This window comes from Procambarus clarkii, chromosome 21, assembly GCF_040958095.1.
Source record: "Procambarus clarkii isolate CNS0578487 chromosome 21, FALCON_Pclarkii_2.0, whole genome shotgun sequence".
In the NCBI taxonomy this organism is placed as follows: domain Eukaryota; kingdom Metazoa; phylum Arthropoda; class Malacostraca; order Decapoda; family Cambaridae; genus Procambarus; species Procambarus clarkii.
Genome location: NC_091170.1, coordinates 35,195,749 through 35,223,463, shown reverse-complemented (window position 1 = coordinate 35,223,463; position 27,715 = coordinate 35,195,749). Strand labels below are relative to the sequence as shown.

General features: G+C 41.4%; 2 protein-coding genes across 4 annotated transcripts in view; one reads left to right on the top strand and one right to left on the bottom strand.

Annotated features, from left to right (window-relative positions):
• Oseg6 (intraflagellar transport protein Oseg6) overlaps positions 1–5,260 on the bottom strand; it is a 69,505-nt gene extending 64,245 nt beyond the window's left edge. Inside the window, exon 1 of the mRNA XM_069328305.1 lies at positions 4,697–5,260. Coding sequence (XP_069184406.1) covers positions 4,697–4,810 — 114 coding nt within the window. The 5' untranslated portion in view covers positions 4,811–5,260. The remainder of the gene's footprint in view (positions 1–4,696) is intronic.
• LOC123760733 (beta-1,3-galactosyltransferase 1-like) lies at positions 1,508–25,675 on the top strand. 3 transcript variants are annotated; one of them, XM_069328311.1, is made up of 6 exons: positions 1,508–1,687; positions 5,846–5,994; positions 6,782–6,893; positions 7,067–7,317; positions 22,421–22,741; positions 24,631–25,675. In XM_069328311.1, the coding sequence occupies exons 3-6, from the start codon at positions 6,887–6,889 to the stop codon at positions 25,207–25,209; spliced, it is 1,158 nt and encodes a 385-aa protein (XP_069184412.1). In that variant the 5' UTR covers positions 1,508–1,687; positions 5,846–5,994; positions 6,782–6,886; the 3' UTR covers positions 25,210–25,675. The 3 variants fall into 3 exon arrangements, with proteins under 3 accessions (XP_069184412.1, XP_069184410.1, XP_069184411.1); XM_069328309.1 differs by having other exon boundaries at positions 22,418–22,741; XM_069328310.1 differs by lacking the exon at positions 5,846–5,994 and having other exon boundaries at positions 22,418–22,741.
• Positions 25,676–27,715: the final 2,040 nt, after the last annotated feature.

Sequence of the window (27,715 nt, the reverse complement as noted above, 5' to 3'; positions counted from 1 at the left end):
ACACTGCAGTCTACACTAAGGAAACAAACATAGGAATGTGCCTCAATGCCAACAGTGACTGCCCAGACAGGTACAAGAGGAGTGTCGTTAACGCTTATGTCGACCGTGCTCTCAGCCACTGCTCAGGATAGAAGCAAGTCGATGAAGAACTCTGTAGGGTAAGGCAGGTCCTAGTCAACAACGGCTTCTCCAATGGTTTCGTTGACGACATCATAAGAAGGAAGGTGAAACGCCATGCAACCTCTGAAGAGACAACTAACACAACGCCTGTACCCCCTATTAGACTATTTTACAGGAACTTCTTTTCCACTGCTCATAAAACGGAGGAAAGGGTCCTGAAAGATATTGTTAATAGAAACGTTATCCCTACAGACAAAAATCAGAGGATACAACTGACGATCTACTATAAAACCAAGAAAACGGCCAGCCTACTCATGAGAAACTCTCCAGACACAAAGCAGAACGCTTTAAAAGAGACCAATGTCGTCTATGCCTTCAAATGCCCACTTGGGGACTGTAAGCCTCAAAGAATTCAGTATATAGGCAAGACAACAACATCTCTTTCCAGGCGATTAACGATGCATAAGCAACAGGGCTCCATTAAGGAACATATAATCTCTTCCCACAACCAGACCATCACCAGAGAAGTCTTAACAAAAAACACGGAAATCTTCGATAGATACAGCGATAGCAGGCGGCTTGATATCTGCGAGGCACTACACATTAAGAAGTCGACACCAGCAATCAACAGCCAATTAATGCACAACTATATTTTACCCACTTCAAGACTCTGCACCAATATAGAAGCATCAAGAAATATGGGCCAATAGGCCCTTTGCAGTTACTTCCATTCTTCCCTTTAACTTACAAAATATTATACCCATTGTTTCGTGTTCTGTCTTGTGTTGAAAGTTTGTTTCCACCTCATCCAAAACTGTTGTAACATATCACCTCACCCAAATGCAGGTATAAAATCGAAGCTGTTTAAAACTGTTTAGTTATAGTTGTGTGTGTGTGTAAACTAAAGTCTTTGAAAATGTAATAAGTTATTACGAAACGCGCTCAAGTGTCGCGTCAGACTAGAAATAAAAATTAATTTTGGAGAGTTGATTTTTCAGTTACCATCAACAGTGAAAAGAAATATAAGAAATATTGAGAAAATTCGTGTTAGAATGATTAATCTTATTTTTTCGGTCATATTTAATAATATATGTCTACAGGAAAGACTGCTACCAAAATATACTAATATATATATATATATATATATATATATATATATATATATATATATATATATATATATATATATATATATATATATATATATATATATTAAAGTGTTATATCTATAAATATAATTTATAGAACTAGTTCCAAGTAATACCATTTTCAAGGACAAAATTGCCAGGCACGTTTTTGTGATGACATATTGACTGAAAATATACATATGCATGTCTTCTCAATATCTAATTGAGAAGACGAGGGCCTGACTCAGTCTTGGATTGGCGGTCCCACATATAGCAAGTAACGCTCTTGACGGCACGCTCCTCAAGACAGGGTCCTGGCACCATGCTCCTCTAGCCACGCTCTTTGCATTACGCTCCTCGTGGCACGCCAAGAGGAGCGTGGCGTGCAAAATAGAGCGCCACGCTCTATTGCAATACTCGGCGTGCTTCAAAGATACAAAGTAAATCGTTTAGTGGAACAAGACTTTCTCGATAAATAACCCGTTATTGTGCGTGTGTACACATTGTATAGACCTACTGTGACAGGCTGTACCACAGACCACTGTGACAGGCTGTAACACAGACCACTGTGACAGGCTGTACCACAGACCACTGTGACAGGCTGTACCACAGACCACTGTGACAGGCTGTACCACAGAACCACTTAGACTCACTCCCAGAACTGAAAGGTATGAGCTACGAGGAAAGGAAAGCTACGGGAGATAAACCTCGTGTCCCTGAAAGACAGAAGAGTAAGGGGAGACATGATAACCACCTAAAAAATAGTTAAGGGTCCCGGTAGTAGAGTAGTGCTACTACAAGTAGCAACACTTGTAGTACAGTCGAGTTCGTTCTCGACGCACAATCTAGAATTCCGGGTTCGAATCCCGGGCGGGACAGAAAAGGTTGGGCACATTTCCTTTCACCAAATGCATCTGTTCACCTACTCAAGAGTTATTCAACTTGTGGGGTTGCACCCTGGGCGGGATCAGGGGAACATAGATAAAAGCCAAACGTGTATGAATTGACGTGTTTGACCATCACGTGTTGACCATTGACAACAAACACGTTTGACCATGTCGTAGCTCAATCGATTAAGGCAGCGTCTGGGATGCTCTCGGACGTAGGTTCGAATCCTCGTCACGGCCCTTGTGGATTTGTTCATTTGATGCATCACGCTATTATGATTTCTGTGTATAGTGTATGAATACACTCCGACTTCCTGTAGCCTTCTTTTAGGGCATTCAAAGCATTTCAAATGAACATAGAGCATAATTACTGTGCACCTTCTTAGACAACAGCTGAGATCAGGATTGACAGCTACAAGGGAGAGGAGATCACACTGGAAGAAGTTGTTGTTGTTGTTTTAGATTTAGCTACTCAGAACGAAATGTCCATGTAGCACGGTGTATGGTGAGCCCGTAATGTTATTCGCGATAACCTTAGTTGTTACTGTGATATTTGGGTCAGAGTTTTAAATGGAGGTGGGGATTCCTCCTTTTTCCCCTGTTTCTTTTTCTCTTCTGTTTTAGTGCACTGGTTTTAGTCTTGTTTTAATAACATTATCTTGGTGCCGGATGTAGATGCAGAATGCTCACTAGTGAGTCCCATTCCTCAAAGGCTTTTCTAATCATTGTAGTCGCTGTGGAATGTGCATCTAATGCAGCTGTTGTCGTTGGATTAATGTTTAGTTTGATGCGCAGGGCTTCAGTTGCTTCACATTCCAGTAAGTAGTGCAATAGTGGCGCCTCTGCTTCTGTTCCACAGATATGACACTCTTTAACTATTGGGCTCATTACCTCCCAGCAGCACTTGTAACCAAGCCTGAGTCTGTGTATGGCTACTGCAATGTCTCTGGATATCTTTTTGCCAGGCTTGAAAGAGCGCAGTGGATCTTCCTTCCGCTACTTTGGCTCTGTGGCGACTTTTGATAGCAGAGAATATTTTCTTCTTGATTTGCTCCTTAATCTGTGAAAAACTTGGAGGTATTTGAACCTGTACAACAGGTAGACAGTGGCAGTTTTTGCTAGCGAGTCTGCCTTTTTCATTACCATCTATGCCAATGTGACTTGGTATCCAATTTAGGGTGATTGACAGCCCTAGATTATGGGCTTCTTTTCCTATATGTTGGATTTTTGTGAGTTGTATATTATCTCTATGCTGACTGGATAGCAATGCCTGGAGCGAAGATTTAGAGTCGGTATGAATGATGACATCATGTAAATTATTCTCAATTGTATAGTTTATGGCCTCCTTCAGGGCATATAATTCTGTTTGCAAAGTTGAGCACCCACTATTCATGCTCCAGTAAGCTTCATGGTTGTTAGTGTAAACTGCTGCCCCAACAGAATCTCTTTCTTGATCAACTGATCCGTCTGTGAAGATGTGAGTCGTTGTAAGTCTTGAGATGGTTTCCATTTACACTGGAAGCGGAGAGTCACATATATACAGCTGACCCCCCCCCCCTCCACCAAGGAGGATACACTACACATGCGGGTGACGTAACAAATAATCTCCCAAGACAAAACATGTTCCTATAGTGGTCTCTGTGGGCCGCTCCAAGCAACAAGAGATTCTTTACTGCTAGAATCCATTCAGTAAAACATTTAAACTACTGGGACCGACTAAAATGCCTAAATATGTATTCTCTTGAGCGCAGGCTGGAGAGATACATAATAATTTACACGTGGAAAATAGTAGAGGGGCTGGTCCCAAACCTGCACACAGAAATAACACCACATCAGACCAGAAGACATGGCAGGATGTGCAGAATACCCTCGTTGAAGAGCAGAGGTGCAACAGGTACTCTGAGAGAGAACTTTATCAACATCAGAGGCCCGAGACTGTTCAACACGCTTCCACTACACATAAGGGGTATAACTGGCCGACCACTCACAGTGTTCAAGAGAGAACTTGGCAAACACCTCCAAAGGATACCTTATCAACTCATGACTCAAACGTCAGGCTGCGAGTAGCTGCGTCCAAGAGCCTGGTTGACCAATCTAGCAACGAGGAGGCCTGGCCGAGGACCGGGCCGCGAGGACGCTAAGCCCTGAAACATCTCAAGGTAACCCTGTCCCCCAACACAGTGAATAATTATTATAAAATTTTCAGGGCAATTGACAGGTTGGGCAAAGACAAACTATTTAGCACGGGTGGAACACGAACAAGGGGACACAAGTGGAAACTGAGTACCCAAATGAGCCACAGAGATATTTAAAATAATTTGTTCAATGTGAGAGTAGTTAACAGATAGAATGCATTAAACAGTGATATGGTGAAACTCCATACACAGTTTTAAATGTAGATATGATAGAGCCCAATAGGCTCCAGAAACTGTACACCAGTTGACAATCGAGAGGCGGGACCCAAAAGTCAAAGCTCAACCGCCGCAAGCACAACTAGGTGAGTACTGTGACAGGATATACAATAGGCTCACTGTGACACAACAGGTAAAGTTATAACTTTACCTGTTGTTGTTGTAGGTCCATACATGTTATGACCTGTGTTGCTATGACCACGTGCCACGTAGAGCGTCCAGTAGTGTCGCACGTGCCACGTACAGTGACATAATATAATGTCATGTCTGTCTTAAGACAACAATGTGAGTGCACGTCGTGAGGTCACCAGTGTAGTCTCACGGGAGTGGACATGCAACCATGCACGATCGTATGACCTTAAGAGCAGGACTTGGGTCTGTTTTGTTGGGTCTGCAGATAGCCCATGGGACGGAGAGTTAGTGTTGTCTGTCGCACGCTTTCTCTGAGCTGTCAGGATAGATTATGAGTCATTAGAATTCAGTATTTTACAGGCTAGCAGTCTGACTATAGTCAGCAGAGGAGTCAAGAGGTAGTTACAGGGTGTGGCGAGTCAAGGGTCACTGGACGCAGTCAATTGTGAGGTCATATCCATTATCTCTAGTCAATTTGTATGGCCAGGTTATGATTAACTTTTTCCTTAGTATAAGTGAGTATCCGTCAATCCTCGCACGAGTGCTGCGCCCTTATCTTTACCACTTATATAATTGGGCACAGGCTCCAGGCTCGACAATCTTAACACTGAATAAAAAATTCGGTATGAGCCCGACCCGTCCTCACACTCGGCTATTCAAAGCAGCGGCCGTCCTCCCACGACGCATTAATTAATTTTAACATACTGTGTATTAAGCATTGGTTTGTTCTCACATATAAATTAATATTATCATCATATATAAAATGTTGATATATAGTTAGGCGTAGGTTAGGTTAGGTGTTTAGGTTCTGTTGGCGATTATTTATATTTGAAGTACGTGGGTGAAGTATTTCAACCCGTCCTCGACTCTTGTCCATTACATCCAGCAGTCAACCCCACAGACGCATTCATTCATTTTAACATGCTGTTCATTCAAAACAGGAATTTTCTCAAATATAAATTAATATTATAATATATTAGCATATTGTGCATATATAAGCATAGGTTAGGTTAGGTTCTGTTGGCGATTATTTGTATTTGTAGTACGTGGATGAAGCATTTATAGCGTTGTGGTTCGAACAAAATTCGTCAGTGAAGCACTTGTTCCGGAAGCGTTCGGACGTCATCAGTTATGAGTCGTGTGTAAACCGCTTTTCATTCATAAACAGGTGGTTTGGCGGCTGGATTAATGAGCTTCAACCTTTGTATGCGAGGACGGGCTGTATGAGGTTCCAGTGTCCTCAGCTCTAGAGTGGATTCCACACTGGAGCAAAACTACGACCCAGTGATGAGAGGCACCTGTATGGTCGTTGGAGAGGTTAGTGTCATGCGACAATTACCATCTGTGATGCAAGGAACCTCGGCGTTTGCTCTCGCTAACTTTAATTACTGTTATTGACAGCGAGCATAATAACCACCATTGGGATTGGTGTTGCAAGTAGTTAAAACACCCTCACATGCAGTGTCCAGTGGTGTCACAAGTAACACTTCCAGAGATGTCACAAGTGACACGATCATTCTCCATTAATATTCACAAATGACAAGTTTTATTTAAAAGATTTATAGAGTAAAAAAGAGAAGAACAGGGGGGGGAGGGGGTAGTGCCTAGGCTCTCATTCGTGAGTGTGGGCTCAAATAATATATCGTGATTCTCAGGCCTCTCTGAGAGGAACACTTACTCAGCAAGACCTCTATAATCAGAGTGCATTAGGTGGTCAAGGGTGTTGGGAAGTAATATTGACCGGAGGAGGCAATACAACTCCCACCTGTGGTTTATGGAGCTCATTATATTAGACATCGTCGCAAACTGCACCTCATTCAAAAACAAAAATGAATTTCGCGACACTGCCTCGATACACTGGACCATACCAATATATAAATACGCCTGTTAATGTATACATAATGTATATATACAACATATTTTCATTCAAGCCTGTTGCTTGCAAGGAAGATAGCCAGATTACATGTTAAATGCAGAGCTTAAATAGGCATGAGAGTGAGGCTTCATACCTGAATTTGGCGTAACTGTTGCAGTCCTGTCCCACATATTTATTATGTTGATAACATCATTTTATGGACTTTCAAAGTGTATTTTCCAATTTCAGGATGTGAACTGTGCAGCTTGACCTCAATCTTTAGTTACGTATGAAGAACAGAAGTTGACATACTCCTAAATTGTTGCAGATTACAATCGGGGATTAATTCATAAAATGAAAGGTAAGAATATACCTGTATCTATAATATTATATATATATATATATATATATATATATATATATATATATATATATATATATATATATATATATATATATATATATATATATATATATATAAAGACCGAAACGGTTAGTTAGAGAGGGTAGCAGATAATTGTTTACCTTTGACAGTGCTGAGACGTTACGTAGCGCTGGCAGTATATGCGGTGATTCTGCTCCTGGTGCTGATATTGATGCAGTCCCTATGCTGGAAAGTGACTCGCCTGCCTCTACCTCCCGCACACAGTCGGTACCTGCCTCCCGACCGCCAGAGAGGCGGCGACAGTTCGGCCTATGCCTCCCAGCCCGGCCACGAGGTGGGGCCAAGCCTCGTCCACAACCTAACTCCGACCCAAGGGCAGTTGTTTACCCGGGAGCCACAGGTTATTATGAAGTTTTTTTTCGTATTTGTAGCTAAAGAGTAATGGGTGTATCTTATTATATGTGTGTGTTTTTCATTATTATTATAATAATCTATACTACATACTGTTTACATAAGATAAATTAACATTTAATTATCATGTAGATAAAATGTTTGACGAATCTTACTTGATGGAGCGTGGTAAGAGTAGAAATTGGTATCATTTGTAATTTCATGCACAGAGTGGAGGGTAGGCACAGAGGGTAAACCCCGACCTGCCTACACCCACCAGTCATCCTGCAAAGTCTGGTGAGGCTACCCCCGCCTCCCCCCCTCCCCCCCCCCAAAAAAAAAAGACTGGCCTACACCCTCGAACAAACATATTCTCTTTTATAGATAACGATTTTGAAGTTTATTAAATGTATCAATCAAGGTGAATTGAAGGGAGGTTCAATTAATGAAGTTAACATTCATACAAAGAATTTAAACATTTGTATAAATATAAAAAACGTATTACATTGTTTGGAAATAATTCCACCAGCCAAAGTGAAATCAGAATTAACAATACACCAAATTGAGAGCAGAGTACATGGGAAATTCATTGGTGCTCACACTCACAACAAACTGATTTTCATTGCTGTATAATCCAAGAGGCTTCAAAATTGTAGGCATTCTCTCTAACATCCGATAGTGCATACCTCGCTCTGCCTTAGTAACACTTTATTCCTCGCTTATAATAAAGTTATTATCTTACCTATAGCGCCTGTGCCCGAGGATCTAGAACCCAAAAGTATCTTCGACCCATGATGATTAAACTACGAATTATTAAACGTATTGATGATTAGTATTAATTATTAAACATAAATCAGCAGTAACAAGTTTCAGTCCCAGAAAGACCTTGAATGTTAAGTATCGTCACTACACACACACACTCCCAAGTGTACTCTGTATCTATAATACTTTGAATTGCACCACTAATCTCGACCTTAAATCCTTCCTAGAGGGCTGTAACAGAACTCATGGCCACCGAACTAGAAACAAACATCTATTTGATATACCACGAGTGTAACCTAACCAAACTAGAAATTCCATGCAAATTTCGTATGACCTCTGATGATGTATGATGTAATGATCTTTCAAATGAGTTGAAAAACTGCACTTCTCTCAACCAGTTTAAAAGAGAATTACCTAATTAACAGTATTTAACATATTTAATTAAGATTTTTTTATCATAATTAGCTGATTTTCTCAAAGATATATCACGTTAATGTGATTTCTCTGTGCTTTGAAAGATGAAGCGTTAGAGGCAGCATTCCTGGACTACAGAACAAAAGTGCTTGGGGGAGGGGGGGGGGGACTGTGTGAAACTCTCCTTCGGCTTCAGTGGAAGCCTCAGAAATCCTCGTGGATTCTGTAGGGCTGACGGCTGAGTGGACAGCGCTTGGTGTTCGTAGTCCTAAGGGTTCGGGTTCGATCCCCGGCGGAGGCGGAAACAAATGAGAAGTTTCTTTCACCCCTGATGCCCCTGTTGCCTAGCAGTAAATAAATACCTGGGAGTTAGACAGCTGCTACGGGCTGCTTTCTGGGGATGATATGTGTGTGTGTGTGTGTGTGTGTGTGTGTGTGTGTGTGTGTGTGTGTGTGTGTGTGTGAAAATTAGTATTAAGGACTTGCCCGAAGCGCTGTTTACTAATGGCTGTACAAGAATGTAAGAACGCTTGTATAAATAAATAAATAATTTAATTAAAGTAGAATCCCAGGTTACTAACCTTTTGACCATGTCGTGATCTAGTTATCTAAGGCGTGTGCTTTATAGTACCCAGAACACAGGTTCGAATCCTCATGACGGCTCCTACTGATCTTCTCTTTGATACATCAAGTTTATGTGATTTCTCTGTGAAGATTTAATTAACTTAAATTTGCTTGTCCTACCCGTTAACTTGTATTTTGTCGTTATTGTGTACATTAAATATTATATCTGTAGTGTTGTTAAAACAAGTTTCTAAATATCATCTAAAATTTGTAAATCATATCTTAAATCTCTTTAACAATGCAGTAACGTTAACTTGCTTCTCGTTTAGCATTAAATTGCTACCCCATTTAACTTAGAAAGTACCTAATAGCGTCAAGTTATGCCCGAAAGGCTCTGTGGATTAGTGAATATATATATTCAGCCCATCCTTCTACTTAATAAGTACTTATAGTAACGACCATAGTACATATATGACGTAATAGATAATTTATGTATTTATGTATTTATGTTGCACAGACAACCTAACCTTCCTAGGCATAATACACGCTATCTGAGGCCTTATATATATTACACATATGTGCTATATTAGGCCTAGTAGTATTTAAGTTTGTTTAGTTTTATTTATTTCGGACTATAAAGTGAATAATACCAAATTCTATTATCTAACTGCCTTATACATCAATATTTGTACTATGGTGTACATAGTTGCAAAACGTACTATCTAAACAGGTAGATGGGTTGGTATATTATGTACATTTTGCACCTACGAATATTCCATTATATCATGGATTATAGAAATAATTAATTATTATTATTGTTAATTTATATTTTAGATTGTCTTATCTCGGGTTGTTATCTACTTGGCAACTCGTACTGTTCCAGTGGGATGGATTAGCTTTTTTGGAAAGATCTTGTTTCACTTTTTGGTTCTCTCTCCTGTGGACTGTTCCCGAAACAGAGAACAAGATGTTCTATCCCACTCCACTGTTCTCTCCCTTGTTCCATTCTCTTCTCACCATTGTCTTCTTCATCGTGGATGAAGATGACGCAGGTCGAGGAGACACTGGTGGTACAAGACTTATTTGTACCCTTAAAAGTCATCTTGTTCATCCTTCTTGGCAACTTTCTCCTTATGACAGTACATAATGATGACAGCCAACATAAAAATTTTCTATGTAGAATGTGGCAGGTGGCACAGTGACCTTGAGACAGCTGTCACAGCTGCAGGGGCCAAACATTGCGTGCCAGTTGGGGCAGGAGGGAGAGGAGCAGTTTCCCCTGGCCCTCACCACAGCTGAACTGGCTCTCAAAACGAGGTAGCTTTTGTGATTTGCTATTTGCTGAGAAAAGTTCTGGGTTGGTACTGTGGTGACCTTGGGGAAATGTTGGCAATTTCCAACACTTCATTACTAATCTCTTGGACATTAAGAGGTAATTCTTGTACTAGGCATTCTAATGACCAAACACTACTAACCTGTAGTGTAGTGATGTTAAAATTCTTTAATTAAGACGTAAAACGTCATATTTTTTCCCTAGAATTCATGGCCGTTGTGGTTGCGTCAGCCAGCCAGCTGTTACCTATCGTACGTTACGGCTCGTGATCCTACAGCAGCCAAACTTTAATAAGTCTAGGGATACGACACAACTGCTGTTCTCAATAGCGAATCACCAGTATAACCCCTTACTAGGTAATGAGCACAACAATAGAATCTTCATAGGACTGAAGAATAAAGACTAAGCATATGTATATAATTTATATTAAATAAATCTCAAAGGCAAACAGATGATTATATGGTCACAATATATCACATTAAAAAATATCACTGTAACTTCCAGACATTAAATCAATACTAAGAATAATTATATGGCTAGAATAAAAGAATGACTTAACTCCAACAAGTGTTATCTCCCCGGTTTCTGCTCAGCTACTAAACAGAATCACGCGAGAATCAAAAGAGATTGCCTCGCCCCGCGAATAAATTGCCAAAGTTACAATATTTATTATTTCAACAATGGAGCACTACATTGTGACAAGAGTAATCTTAAACTAACTTAAGGAATAATTAGTACATATTGATATACACAAACAAAAGGTAATTATTCTTTACATAGTAATTAAAATATGCATGCAGAATAGCATAATGGCATGCACACCCCAGCAACGGACGATCCCACGACAATTTGCCAGATACAGTTCACTCAATTATTATTTCTCTCTGTTACCCACTGATGATCACATATAAATCATTAGTTCCCGTGGGAAAACTGATCACACAAAGAAATAAACAATCATTCCCACGATGATACGCTGGGCCTAACGCCAACACTGTAACATGAATGTGCATTTGCATAGAACATATAAGTATAACAATATACATGCTTGTAATTTTCATACAATTATAAATGTACATATTAATATATTCACTTACGTATCTTATAAGGGTACGTAACACTTCCACCTCCAAGAAAAAAAATGCAATGGATTGAAGATCAATGGCATTTTTTCAGAAGTAAAAATGTTAGGTAAAAAGAAACATTTCATTTATGGTACATCAAAACTTCTTGACAAAGCATCAGCAATAACATTTTGTCTGCCTGGAATATGTTTGATTTCTACATTAAATTCCTGCAAAAACAATGACCATCGCAGAATTCGTTGGTTCTTGACTTTCATCATATTTATAAAGATAAGGGGGTTGTGGTCTGTAAATACTAACACTTTATTTCCTGATAAGTAAATCTCAAACTTCTTGATTGACAATATAAGACCCAACGCCTCCTTTTCTACCACGGAATAATTTCTCTGAGCTGCATTAAATTTTCTGGAATAGTAATACACAGGATGCTCAATCTGGTCTAAACCAACTTGAATAAGCACAGCACCTATTCCAACATTAATTTCATACGCACCATCAGGTGTAACAAAAGCAGTAACCTCTCTAGCATACTCTGTTAATGGAATTTGATAATACCCTTTTGACAAATCAAGCTTACTTACATATTCGGCATGACCTATGGACTCAATACATTCTTCCAACAAGGGTAAAGGAAAAACGTCCACTGTAGTGTTCTTGTTCAGTTTCCTGTAATCCACGCACAATCTCCAGGTTCCATCCGGTTTTGGCACTAACAAACACGGAGAGCTCCAAGTACTTTGACTTGGCCGAATGAAATCATGCTGGAGCAGATATTCCACTTCTGCTTGCATAATTTTCCTCTTTTCGGGATTCACTCGGTACGGATGTTGTCGAATGGGGGTGCTGTCCAGGAGCTGAATGTCGTGTGTGATGAGGTGGGTCTGGGTAGGAACCTCCCCAAACAGAGATGTATGGTTGTCCAGCAGAACCTGGAACTCATCACGTTGTTCCTCCTGTAAATGACATAGCATCTCCCTGCCATTGGAACTGGAACTGAGAAGTGGGATATTAACAACATGTCCCTCACTACAATTATCCTCAGGTGGTAACTCTTCCCGACTAAAACAAGCTACTACACCAGGTCCAACATAAGCTTTTAATCTGTTAATGTGCACAGTCATTTGGGGTTCTGAAAGATTAGGGTTAATTAGTTTATAAGTTAGGTCTCCCACCTTGTCTACCACTTGGTAGGGTCCTGCGAACTTATGGGACATGGAAGTCCCCATACGAGGTTTCAACACCAACACCAAATCTCCGACATCAAACGACCTTAGCTTAGCCTTGAACTTCTTGTCATATCGTACTTTCATGGCTTGTTGAGTCCTTCCCAGATGTTCTTTCGCCAACTCACGAGCCCGACACAACTTAGCCTTGACCTCGCTCAAGTACAATCCGCTCTGATGAACAGAGACATCTCCCAACAACTTTTCTTGTAGCATTTTAAGAGGACCTCTTACTTGGTGACCAAACACTAGTTCAAAGGGTGAACAGCCCAATGACTCTTGTAGCCCTTCTCTAGCAGCAAACAACACAAAGGGGAGATTCTCATCCCAATTACGTGGATGAGTTTCTCCGGTTGTCTTTAGCATTTGTTTCAAAGTCTGGTGGAAACGTTCAAGTCCACCTTGGCTTTGGGGATGATATGGACTGGACAATTTGTGCCGAATCCCTCGGGATTCGCAAAAAGTTCTGAAAACTTTAGAAACAAAATTTCCCCCATTATCACTCTGAATAACTCTAGGCATTCCAAACAACGAAAAGAATCTTTCAAGACACTTGATGAGATTATGAGCCTTGGTATTCCGTAGAGCATAAGCTTCAGGAAATCTAGTAGTCATACACATGAGAGTGAACAAAAACATGTTACCCGATTTAGTCTTAGGTAAAGGACCCACACAATCAATTACAACATGAGTAAATGGTTCATCAGGAACTACAATAGGTTGCAATGGTGCTCTAGGTACAGATTGATTTGGTTTACCAACAATTTGACAGGGTATACAGTTATGACAATATCTGACCACGTCTTTCTTTAACTTTGGCCAGAAAAAATATTTACTTATCTTATGGTACATATTCGTGATACCTTGATGACCTCCCATGGGGTCATCATGTGCAGCCTGCAGGACCTGCCTACGATAATCATTGGGGACAACGAGTTGGGTTCTAATCTCACAATCCTCTGAAGAGGGAGTTCCCTTGGGTCTCCACCTTCTCATCAGAAGTCGATCCTTGAAGAAGAAACCCGTCCCTTCCTCCAATGCATCAATATTATCAGGAGCCTCAGAAATACACTTACTTAAACTAGGATCAGTATTCTGTACAACACTTAAGGGCAATGACTCAGACTCAGCAGCGAGCGGGCAAGAACCTAGTAGCTTGATCTCTTTTCCCGATTGATCAGAATAAAATGGAGTCATAGCTACTTCGGCCTCACTCTCGACAACTGGCGCACTGGAGACAAGCGGGCAAGGTACAGATAGTTCAGCCTCCTCACCTTCACTTTCCTTGTGATTTAGGTTCGGCGGGGCTTCTACTACGGCCTCACTCTCATCATCCAGTCGAGTCATAAAAGAATCCTCAAGATCCACCTCCCACTCCTTTACTGAAGGGGTCCTGGTCTTGGGATCAGCAACCTTAGTGAAGACAGGATTACTCTCACCTGTTTTTCCCATTGATCTAGTAACAACACAAGCAGGGTAAATAATATCATCATCTGCTTCCGGTTGAGCTAATACATTATGGGGTTTAGTTAACATGATGGGACACTTGGGCCCTACAACCATTTGGTTGCCAAAATCATTACCTAGAATAATGTCTACCCCAGGAATGGGCAGTTGTTTACTTACACCAACATTACACCATCCTGAAGTATATTTAGAATCAAGGTTAACTTGTAATAAGGACACTGGTTGCACACTTCCGGCAATACCCTGGAGAAGCACAACTTCACCCAGATCTCGGGTGTCAACATCATCAAGTACCTTCTGGGTAATAAGAGACTGTGAAGCTCCAGTATCACGGAGTAATTGAACAGTCTTATGTCTACCATTAGTACATAATAAGGTACCTGTGGACATATAGGGTTTGAATTCAGCCATCCAATTGGGACTGACTGTAATACATGAAGAATTAATAGGTTGCACTCCTTTACTCATAATAAGACCAGTTGGTCGGAGTTCAGGATGCAAACTAAAACATGAAGAAATCACATGCCCCCTTCTCTTACAATGGGTACAATGTTTGACAGTGGACACACTGGTATAACCAACTGCCGGTTTAGAATTAGCATTACTAGGCTTAGATGATCCTGGCAATGGAGTAACCATCTTAGGGTTAGTAAGAGAAGAGTTCACGGGAGTAACTGTCGCACCAGGAGGAGACTTATACTGATAAGGAGTACGGTGAGCATTGAAATTTACTCTACGACTAGACTTAGGTGAAGTGGCCGTAAACGGGGCCTTAGTCAGCAACTCATGCTCATCCGCGAGCTTTGACAGCTCATCAATATCGGTTACATTCTTTTGTTCTGCCATAAAAGTAGACAACTGGTCTGGAAGACAGGACAATACTTCTTCCATTATGAGAAGATTCTTTAGAGCATCAAAATCAGTGACTGCAAGTGACTTTAACCATCTGTTGCAAAAATTCGTCTTCTGACGAGTAAAATCGGCTATTGTCTGATCCTTGATTCTCCTTAGGTTCCTGAACTTTTGCCTGTGTGCCTCTGGATTTAGCTGATATGCATTGAGGATGCTTTTCTTTACAAAGTCATAATCAAAACTATGAGCGTCAGGGAGGGATGTGAAAACCTCCTGACTACGCCCCTTGAATTGAGACTGCATAATGGCTACCCACTGATCCCTTGGCCAGTTCATACTGATGGCAATTTTATTAAAATGTGCAAAGAAAACCTCAGGATCTTCCTCATTGAACTTGGGCAACTCTATATACTTATTCATCCTGATGGGATTATTATCACTATTTGTTGAAACATTACTAGTATTTCCATGCCCAGCTGCCATACGCTGTGATTCAAGCCTGAAGTTAGTGTTAGCCATTTGTTGTTGAATCTCTAATTGCCTAGTTTGTTCCTCGGCTTGTTGCTTCTTTGTGGCTTCAAGTTGCAACTCAATTAAACCTCTCTGGTTTTGTGCCGCAATTTCTAAACGCCTAGTCTCCAGCTCCCTTTGCTGAGCTTCAGCCTCTAATATTTTCTGTTCTTTTTGAGCTTCAAGCTCTAATTGGCGAGCTTCTAACTCAAGACGCTTTAACGTCATCTGATCACTCGACTCCTCTCTTAACTCCTCTAGAATTTCTTCACCTAACTCCCCATTCTCAACAAAATGCGTCACAATGACTTTCAATATTTGGGCTTTAACCATTCTATTGCTGGCGGTCAAATCCAAATGATTTGCCATTTGTATTAACTCAGTCTTTTTAAGGTTCTGAATCCCTTCAAAGTCTGGGTGAGCCACCAACGCTGCAACTTTCTCCTCCATCGTTACTAACACTTGGCACTTGATTCACAAATTTAATTAACACAATGGCACTGCACTACACTTCACTGTAAAATTGTCACCACACTGAAAATTCGCTTGGCCTCACTGCACAAACAAAATATATAGGATGACTTACCTCAAAATCGTGAAACGTTGTTACTTGACACACAGGAAGGCTTGCTTGGCACATGGAATAGTTCTTAATAAACACACAGAGACACTTGACACTGGTACCTAGGAAGGCAAGGTTAGATTAGCATAGTTAAGTTAAAGTGGGACAATATATCCCGGCACAGGCCCCCATAACTCTTTGTTACCTATCGTACGTTACGGCTCGTGATCCTACAGCAGCCAAACTTTAATAAGTCTAGGGATACGACACAACTGCTGTTCTCAATAGCGAATCACCAGTATAACCCCTTACTAGGTAATGAGCACAACAATAGAATCTTCATAGGACTGAAGAATAAAGACTAAGCATATGTATATAATTTATATTAAATAAATCTCAAAGGCAAACAGATGATTATATGGTCACAATATATCACATTAAAAAATATCACTGTAACTTCCAGACATTAAATCAATACTAAGAATAATTATATGGCTAGAATAAAAGAATGACTTAACTCCAACAAGTGTTATCTCCCCGGTTTCTGCTCAGCTACTAAACAGAATCACGCGAGAATCAAAAGAGATTGCCTCGCCCCGCGAATAAATTGCCAAAGTTACAATATTTATTATTTCAACAATGGAGCACTACATTGTGACAAGAGTAATCTTAAACTAACTTAAGGAATAATTAGTACATATTGATATACACAAACAAAAGGTAATTATTCTTTACATAGTAATTAAAATATGCATGCAGAATAGCATAATGGCATGCACACCCCAGCAACGGACGATCCCACGACAATTTGCCAGATACAGTTCACTCAATTATTATTTCTCTCTGTTACCCACTGATGATCACATATAAATCATTAGTTCCCGTGGGAAAACTGATCACACAAAGAAATAAACAATCATTCCCACGATACGCTGGGCCTAACGCCAACACTGTAACATGAATGTGCATTTGCATAGAACATATAAGTATAACAATATACATGCTTGTAATTTTCATACAATTATAAATGTACATATTAATATATTCACTTACGTATCTTATAAGGGTACGTAACACTTCCACCTCCAAGAAAAAAAATGCAATGGATTGAAGATCAATGGCATTTTTTCAGAAGTAAAAATGTTAGGTAAAAAGAAACATTTCATTTATGGTACATCAAAACTTCTTGACAAAGCATCAGCAATAACATTTTGTCTGCCTGGAATATGTTTGATTTCTACATTAAATTCCTGCAAAAACAATGACCATCGCAGAATTCGTTGGTTCTTGACTTTCATCATATTTATAAAGATAAGGGGGTTGTGGTCTGTAAATACTAACACTTTATTTCCTGATAAGTAAATCTCAAACTTCTTGATTGACAATATAAGACCCAACGCCTCCTTTTCTACCACGGAATAATTTCTCTGAGCTGCATTAAATTTTCTGGAATAGTAATACACAGGATGCTCAATCTGGTCTAAACCAACTTGAATAAGCACAGCACCTATTCCAACATTAATTTCATACGCACCATCAGGTGTAACAAAAGCAGTAACCTCTCTAGCATACTCTGTTAATGGAATTTGATAATACCCTTTTGACAAATCAAGCTTACTTACATATTCGGCATGACCTATGGACTCAATACATTCTTCCAACAAGGGTAAAGGAAAAACGTCCACTGTAGTGTTCTTGTTCAGTTTCCTGTAATCCACGCACAATCTCCAGGTTCCATCCGGTTTTGGCACTAACAAACACGGAGAGCTCCAAGTACTTTGACTTGGCCGAATGAAATCATGCTGGAGCAGATATTCCACTTCTGCTTGCATAATTTTCCTCTTTTCGGGATTCACTCGGTACGGATGTTGTCGAATGGGGGTGCTGTCCAGGAGCTGAATGTCGTGTGTGATGAGGTGGGTCTGGGTAGGAACCTCCCCAAACAGAGATGTATGGTTGTCCAGCAGAACCTGGAACTCATCACGTTGTTCCTCCTGTAAATGACATAGCATCTCCCTGCCATTGGAACTGGAACTGAGAAGTGGGATATTAACAACATGTCCCTCACTACAATTATCCTCAGGTGGTAACTCTTCCCGACTAAAACAAGCTACTACACCAGGTCCAACATAAGCTTTTAATCTGTTAATGTGCACAGTCATTTGGGGTTCTGAAAGATTAGGGTTAATTAGTTTATAAGTTAGGTCTCCCACCTTGTCTACCACTTGGTAGGGTCCTGCGAACTTATGGGACATGGAAGTCCCCATACGAGGTTTCAACACCAACACCAAATCTCCGACATCAAACGACCTTAGCTTAGCCTTGAACTTCTTGTCATATCGTACTTTCATGGCTTGTTGAGTCCTTCCCAGATGTTCTTTCGCCAACTCACGAGCCCGACACAACTTAGCCTTGACCTCGCTCAAGTACAATCCGCTCTGATGAACAGAGACATCTCCCAACAACTTTTCTTGTAGCATTTTAAGAGGACCTCTTACTTGGTGACCAAACACTAGTTCAAAGGGTGAACAGCCCAATGACTCTTGTAGCCCTTCTCTAGCAGCAAACAACACAAAGGGGAGATTCTCATCCCAATTACGTGGATGAGTTTCTCCGGTTGTCTTTAGCATTTGTTTCAAAGTCTGGTGGAAACGTTCAAGTCCACCTTGGCTTTGGGGATGATATGGACTGGACAATTTGTGCCGAATCCCTCGGGATTCGCAAAAAGTTCTGAAAACTTTAGAAACAAAATTTCCCCCATTATCACTCTGAATAACTCTAGGCATTCCAAACAACGAAAAGAATCTTTCAAGACACTTGATGAGATTATGAGCCTTGGTATTCCGTAGAGCATAAGCTTCAGGAAATCTAGTAGTCATACACATGAGAGTGAACAAAAACATGTTACCCGATTTAGTCTTAGGTAAAGGACCCACACAATCAATTACAACATGAGTAAATGGTTCATCAGGAACTACAATAGGTTGCAATGGTGCTCTAGGTACAGATTGATTTGGTTTACCAACAATTTGACAGGGTATACAGTTATGACAATATCTGACCACGTCTTTCTTTAACTTTGGCCAGAAAAAATATTTACTTATCTTATGGTACATATTCGTGATACCTTGATGACCTCCCATGGGGTCATCATGTGCAGCCTGCAGGACCTGCCTACGATAATCATTGGGGACAACGAGTTGGGTTCTAATCTCACAATCCTCTGAAGAGGGAGTTCCCTTGGGTCTCCACCTTCTCATCAGAAGTCGATCCTTGAAGAAGAAACCCGTCCCTTCCTCCAATGCATCAATATTATCAGGAGCCTCAGAAATACACTTACTTAAACTAGGATCAGTATTCTGTACAACACTTAAGGGCAATGACTCAGACTCAGCAGCGAGCGGGCAAGAACCTAGTAGCTTGATCTCTTTTCCCGATTGATCAGAATAAAATGGAGTCATAGCTACTTCGGCCTCACTCTCGACAACTGGCGCACTGGAGACAAGCGGGCAAGGTACAGATAGTTCAGCCTCCTCACCTTCACTTTCCTTGTGATTTAGGTTCGGCGGGGCTTCTACTACGGCCTCACTCTCATCATCCAGTCGAGTCATAAAAGAATCCTCAAGATCCACCTCCCACTCCTTTACTGAAGGGGTCCTGGTCTTGGGATCAGCAACCTTAGTGAAGACAGGATTACTCTCACCTGTTTTTCCCATTGATCTAGTAACAACACAAGCAGGGTAAATAATATCATCATCTGCTTCCGGTTGAGCTAATACATTATGGGGTTTAGTTAACATGATGGGACACTTGGGCCCTACAACCATTTGGTTGCCAAAATCATTACCTAGAATAATGTCTACCCCAGGAATGGGCAGTTGTTTACTTACACCAACATTACACCATCCTGAAGTATATTTAGAATCAAGGTTAACTTGTAATAAGGACACTGGTTGCACACTTCCGGCAATACCCTGGAGAAGCACAACTTCACCCAGATCTCGGGTGTCAACATCATCAAGTACCGTTGATGATGTTGTTTGTCGTTTGCCTTAACTGGCCGCCCCTCCTGCAAGCATGTTGCTCTGTTGAGTGATTCTTCCTGTGTCGTGCGGACTTGATGTGGCTGTCAGAAGTAGCTCTCTGAAGGAGGCGTGCTGGAGCAACAGGGAGGAAGAAGAGTAGGATGGGATTTCTACTGTTGGCAACTATATGAAGGTCTCGAAACTTGAAGTCCCTATAGCTGTGAAGAACCCCAATATACGTCTCTCATGGTGACTGACGTAGGGCCAATTACAGATCAGCTGGGACAACCGAATTCCACGGTCCTGTGCTCAGTTCAAGTAGTAACGGCTTTCGGGTTGACCAAGTGTTGTTGTGCGTTAACGACGGAGAAGCGACGGAGGCAGTTGTGTTGAAGAAATGTGGTACAGGATTATCTACAAGACCAAGCAGTGACGTCGCCCAGCCAGAGACAATGGACGTCTGTCTATATATTTCATTTTTAGAGTAGGATGATGTATATTTGTTTAGCTAGGATGTATTCTTTTCGTTAATAAAGTTGTCGCACACAGCTAGCTTGCTTTAGCAGTGTTGCAAAAACTTTATTTCGGGGAGAAGGGGAGATGTAACACTGTAAAAGTGTTTGGGTTAGTTTATTTAAAATATATATAGAGTACATGAGTCACAGACAAGGATCTGAGAGGCGCCAGTTGTCTGCCTGAGATCTCACACCTCAAAGCGTTAATGACCTCAAGTGACCTGAGGTCAGATCATGAGAATTTCACCTTGCTTCCGCTAAGCTCTTAATTGTAGTCTGGTAGCCTTCAAACAAACCGACGTTTAAGGAGTGGCGTGGTAGTGCCGGAGGCTATCTATTTGTGGGCGGAGTTAGCTACTAGGTTCCCCAATATAAACTCGGAGAGCTATCCAGCAAGAAGCATTAAGAGACAGAACAGCAGACGAGAGCAGAGACCTGCTCCCTACCAGGGAGGCTGTCGGCCGGCAGGGGCGAGACAGTCTCTGTCAAGCTACAGACCCCCCCCCTCTCTATTCAACTTAGACTCCGTCCTCGGTGAGTGAACATTAAGGTGACTTGGTCGTGTTTACATATGTTGTGTGATCAGGGGCAGTCAAGTTGTAGGGTTCTCGAATTCTTGGATGATGACTCACTTTGCATATTAAACTGGAACATTTTAATTGAATTGCTTAAGTTATGATACTTATCATGGAAAATATAATTATGAATTTATTATTTAAATTGTGTTTAACTTTGTTCCCTAGAGCTTTGAGTTGAGGTGAGAAAGCCTCTGTGGTAACTGGTTTCATGGTTTAGAGTGAGTACATGATAAAGATGGGACCATACTAATAATGATCTCTTGATAACATCTTTGGTGAATATTGGGATACAGACAAGTTCCATTCCTTGTCTTGTATGTAATGATCATGAATGGATGGTGGCAGCATTTCGTCTTCTACTATCTACTCTTCTACTTCTACTATCTACTCTTCTACTTCTACCAATCTACACCTCTCCCTCCACCCCCCTCTCTAAACTCTCACTTTCAACTAATGACCCTCCTCGCTCCTCCCACCTCTCTCCCTCTCACCCCCAAGCCCTCACTAATTACTTCACTATTCATTTCTTTCCTTTCGTTTTCTCGTATACGTTTGTGGCAATGATTCTGTATTCTAGAGTTCTCTCTAGAGTTCCGGGTAACTGATCCAGTTACGGCGCCTTGTAGTCTTAGCACCTAGGTAGTCGAATACCTAGGTTACAAGGTGTTGAACGAGAGAGGTTGCCTTAGGAACTCTGGAGGTGCTCTAGAATAGTTAGCTAACTGGGGACGGGATAACGGACTAGGTAGAGCTGTTTCCCCCGGCCTCGTTAGTTAACTGGGGGATGGAATAATGGACAAGATAGAGCTATTTCCCCCACCCCCCCGTTACAATCCCTGGTAGGGAGCAGGTCTCTGCTCTCGTCTGCTGTTCTGTCTCTTAATGCTTCTTGCTGGATAGCTCTCCGAGTTTATATTGGGGAACCTAGTAGCTAACTCCGCCCACAAATAGATAGCCTCCGGCACTACCACGCCACTCCTTAAACGTCGGTTTGTTTGAAGGCTACCAGACTACAATTAAGAGCTTAGCGGAAGCAAGGTGAAATTCTCATGATCTGACCTCAGGTCACTTGAGGTCATTAACGCTTTGAGGTGTGAGATCTCAGGCAGACAACTGGCGCCTCTCAGATCCTTGTCTGTGACTCATGTACTCTATATATATTTTAAATAAACTAACCCAAACACTTTTACAGTGTTACAATAACTTGCATGATTTGCCAGGAGAAACCTCCGGCATTCATCCCCGACAAGCCAGACATGTCTCCAGTAAGGCAGCCGGCCAGTATTCCCACGCGGTTCATGATCGAAGAGGTAGACTACTGCCAGAGGCGGCCCGGCCTACAGGTCATCACCTACGTGCACTCCGCCATCCTGCACGTCAAACAAAGGGACAACATCCGCGCCACCTGGGCCAACGCTTCGGCCTACGACCTGGGCGACATCAGCGTTAAGGTCGGCGTCGTCTTTATGGTGGGACGAGTCCAGAATGACTTGGAGCGACAAATAGTTCAGAGGGAGAGTCAGCGCTACCATGACATCGTTCAGGTAAGTGCACGATACCGTTATACCGTTCAGTTAAGCCAATGATACCGACACATTGTCCAGTGTCAAGGCTTCCACGATCGGGTCAACGTAAGAGAACATTGTTCAGATGTGGTCATACATCTACAATGTTCAGATGAGTCGATGTTTTACTACCATAAAAAAGGTTAATTGTCATTAACTTGTTTTGAGCACAGGTTAAAATATATATGTGATTAACAGAATGTAATTCTTTTGCATGCATAAACAAATAGTAAGTTGGAGAACAATACGAGAACAAGTGTGGATGGGGTAAGTAAACGGGATATATCCCATGACGAACAAAATATTTTGAATGTTCAAAAAATAGTTTTTCTTACCGTCTACGACGACAAGCAGCCTCACCGGCCAGGCAGTCACCCAGGGGAAGCTGGCTACAGCTCGGGCTGCTGAAGTAGAACTCGCGGAATCATCTAAAGCTTAGAGCCATCACATGAAATGATGTATTTTAACACGGAAACATCTAGTTAAAGTAATTTGGATGTAGGGAGATGAAAGAGAAGTTTTGCCCCGTGTAGTTCTCCGACAAATTAACAATTGCGAGGAAATAAAATACAACAAATTATATTTCTGCATTACCATTCTGTAGGGGAAAAATGATGTTAACTCTTAAACGTGAATTTTATTCCGCCGACGAGCACTTTAATGTAAACACTTGGTGAAGAAATACAGATGCTGGCTTGGCTTCACTACAAGTAAAACTGCCGTCACTCATTGGCTTGGCCGCCACGCAAGTGAATCTGATGTCACTCACTGGCTTGACTGCCATATAATTGAAGCTAACATCACTTACTACCTTGGCCTCCATGGAAGTGGTGCTGACGTCACTTGCTGACTCAGCTGCCAACAAGTTGCAACGGAGCTGTGATAGATTTGTGGTTACATTAAGTGTCACTTACCACTCTAGAGTATTCCTGAGCTGCAGTAACACATGGAAAGGTTAACAGTTACAGCCCACCAGGCAGGGTGCATGTTGGCCCGGCCCCCAGGGAGATTATCCCCCCATCAACTGTCCTGTCACTAAGGATATATTACAACCCCCCCCCCCACAATGGTCACAATGAAATTGGAGTAATTTTACAGGTTTATTAATCACAGTGCTTCCTCCATAACAAAACCCCTGGCACTGCCTGTTGAAATTTACTTTATGCTCAGTATTCCCCCATAGGACAGGAATAAAGACCCACAAACAAGATACTTAGGCAGGCCTAAAACCTCTGGAGGAGGTACACCTGGAATGTCTCTTAACCTCATAGTACACGAGAAAATCTTCTCTAGCTTTACTCCCACAAAACACAATAACAATTGGGCAAGACTAGAGTTGCACACAATAATAACAGTTATTAAATGAGACTGGTGGCCAGGAGCTTAAAACCAGTCAGGAGCTTACATGGTATTAATGTCATACGTCTGACAGCATTGTAGGTTCAACGGCGCCTAGACTCAATATGTATTCTTTATCTGTTTGCAATGTATCATATTCCACTATCCAAGACCACCGTGGTCATAACACAAGTCAGAATGTAAATAGTAAATTTTTAGACAATTATAGATAATTATAGATCACATGGTAGTGAAAAAATAAATCTGAAAAAAAACTAAAATAAAATAGAACGTCACTGAAAAGACAATGTGAAGGTTGAGAGTATTACAGTTAATGGAGTGCCTAAAGAGGCACCCCTGTTCACTTTTAAAATTTTCCAGTACAGCAAAGAAAAACTCGCTCTCTTGATTTAGTTTGGCTGAGCAGGGTGACGACAGCGACCACTACCTCTTGTTGAGATACAAGGGACTGGCCAGCCTGTATTGGGGATCTACAAGCACTGTTTTCACGTTCCATTTGTTGTTTACAGGGTGACTACGGCGACCACTACCGCTTGTTGACCTACAAGGGTCTGGCCAGCCTGTACTGGATCAACAAACACTGTTCTCACGTTCCCTGGACCCTACACGCTGACGACGACACGCACATCGACATCTTCCTCTTCTACAGGGCCCTCCAGGAACTCGACGACGACCACAGCCATAGGTTTGTGTGTTTCCAGTTAACCGGAGGACCTCAGAGATCAGGTAAATGGAATGTCAGTTACGAGGAGTATCCGGCTAACATCTATCCTCCCTACTGTGCGGGCGCGATGTGGTTCCTACAAACAAAGCTCATCCCACGGTTACTGAAAGCCTCTGAAGTCGTCCCCTTCCTGTGGGTGGACGATACCTACATTACTGGCCTTCTGGCTAAAGAGGCCGGTATCAAAAGACTGAAGTTCAATAGATATTTCGATTTCAGAGGGAACAACCCAAGATCAATTGGTAAAAAAGTAGTTTGGATCTCTCAAGTAATTCCAAGCAGAGTTTGGTGGAAAAAAATTATTTCATATCATCGTAAACATTCAATGCATATTTCTCCAACATTGCTTTCTAAACGAGGATAAACAAATTGTACAGTACATTGAAAAATAGCTGGTTGTTTGCTGCTCTCCCACGGGTTAGTTACTACAAGATCTGTTGTTATAACAACTTACTGTCTCGAAACTATCTATTTGAAGATCCATTGCCGCTCTTCTTAAAATTTCTGCAATCTTGGGAGAAATATAGGCGAGTGCATCGTAATTTTTATTTGCAGTCGCTTTGCCTGAAGTCAGGTATGTGCACCCTATTCGATTACATCTGCACCGGCTCTTCCAATCAACCGATTCTGATCTCATTATCCTTAAATGTAGTTCCACTTATAGTCTACAAGGGAATTTTAATTTGAACTCTAGCAGAATGTCAATAGGTAGAGAGGATAATACAAAACGTGTGTAAACTTTCCAAATGAAATAACTATATTAACATAGCATTAATTAAAATGCATAAAATAATTATCGTTAATAAAGTATAAAATCTCCCTAAACAAAACCTATATATTATTAGACAGTCACTTAATAGCTAACCCCTGTAACTGCACTAGGCTATTGAGCATAATCTGGTAAACAAACCTCGTCTCGTTAATTAACTAGTTAGTTTAACACTCTTAACTCAGTACTATCTTATTTTTGACATCATTATAATGAGAAAATCAGTAGAAGCCATGATGAAGATTCGAACCTGCGCATTTGGTACTTCCAAGCATGCGCCCTAAACAATTTGGCCCCGACCTAGTCAAAAGCAATGTAACCTGGGATTCAACTAAATCCTCCACGGGTTCTGAGGCTTCCATGCCTGGGGCATGTTTGAGAGTACCCAGTGTGCAGGTTCGAATCCTCATCATGGCTCCAACTAAGTTTTCTCATTGATACATCACGACGTTAATGTGATTTCTCTGTGTATTAAAAAGAGAACCATTAGAGGCAGCACTCCCAGACCACAGCCAGGCCAAATAGTTACCATATGTATTATCATTTCAGTAGGGTGGGTTGAAATAAATATGTATGAGCATATTCAAAGTAGCAATACAATAAGTACGTGTAAGCAATGTAAAGAGAATTAGTTATCTTGTCACATATTTATATATAATGTGAACGCAACACTTGCATATCTGAATATGAACAATATGTCTTCGCTCAATAATAACAATGAAGCCATCATCAATACACGAAACAAATTCGTTGGCCAACCTTTCGCCCCTTTGTTACGTCCAAAGGCAAAGTCCTTGCTAACTGGATTGGCTTAATAGTGAAGCAAGATCAAGACTAATCTAGCATTTACGCCACTACTTACGAAACTTATATATCTTTCCTTAATTATGGCGATTTGGTTTACAATCATTAAACTGTTTCAATACACGGAGAGGAATCACAGTAACATGATAACATGATATATCAATGAGAATATCCCTAAGAGCCGACTAGGGTGTGTGCGTGGGAACACCCACCGCATACATTCGAATCCTCATCACAGCTCCTTCGGATCTCTCTTATTAAACTGTTTACAAGTTTCGAAACGTCACAACCCAAGGTTAGTATTGATATTCACAACCTTGAATTGTATTGGAGCTTATGAACTGTGTAATAAATGTAAACAAAGCCGCCATGATTAAGGCAAGATATACAGGTTTCGTGAGTGGTTACATGAACATTTGAAGAGTCCTGCTGGTCCTGGACACAACACTTACCCAAGAGTCCTGTGTTTACAACTCAACTGAGAGACAAATTGTTGGAACACCTGGCATTCGTCTCGACACAAACTCAATCATAAGTCAGAAATGTTATCATAATAAAAAACCCAACAACACGGAATAGCTCTTGCAAAAAATATAAGCAAAATTAATTTTATACAAAAAATAATTATAATATCCCATCATATTGAATACATATGTGCATTACATTAATGCTGTCTCTCTCCACACTACCAGGGGAATACTTGGTCCCTGTCCCTTCACCTGTGTCTCACTCTACACTACCAGGGAAGTACTTGGTCCCTGTCCCTTCACCTGTGTCTCACTCCACACTACCAGGGAAGTACTTGGTCCCTGTCCCTTCACCTGTGTCTCACTCCACACTACCAGGGAAGTACACTTGGCCCTCTGTCCCATCACCTGTGTCTCACTCTACACTACCAGGGGAGTACTTGGTCCCTGTCCCATCAGCTGTGTCTCACTCCACACTACCAGGGGAGTACTTGGTCCCTGTCCCATCACCTGTGTCTCACTCTACACTACCAGGGGAGTACTTGGTCCCTGTCCCATCAGCTGTGTCTCACTCCACACTACCAGGGGAGTACTTGGTCCCTGTCCCATCACCTGTGTCTCACTCTACACTACCAGGGGAGTACTTGGTCCCTGTCCCATCAGCTGTGTCTCACTCCACACTACCAGGGGAGTACTTGGTCCCTGTCCCATCAGCTGTGTCTCTCTCCACACTACCAGGGGAGTACTTGGTCCCTGTCCCATCAGCTGTGTCTCACTCCACGCTACCAGGGGAGTACTTGGTCCCTGTCCCATCAGCTGTGTCTCACTCC

Excerpts from the sequence above, each read along its gene's own strand:
- LOC123760733 (XM_069328310.1), top strand. Across the intron at positions 7,318-22,417 it reads TGTTTACCCGGGAGCCACAG|GAGAAACCTCCGGCATTCAT; the intron begins GTTATTATGAAG and ends ATGATTTGCCAG. Across the intron at positions 22,742-24,630 it reads GCTACCATGACATCGTTCAG|GGTGACTACGGCGACCACTA; the intron begins GTAAGTGCACGA and ends TGTTGTTTACAG.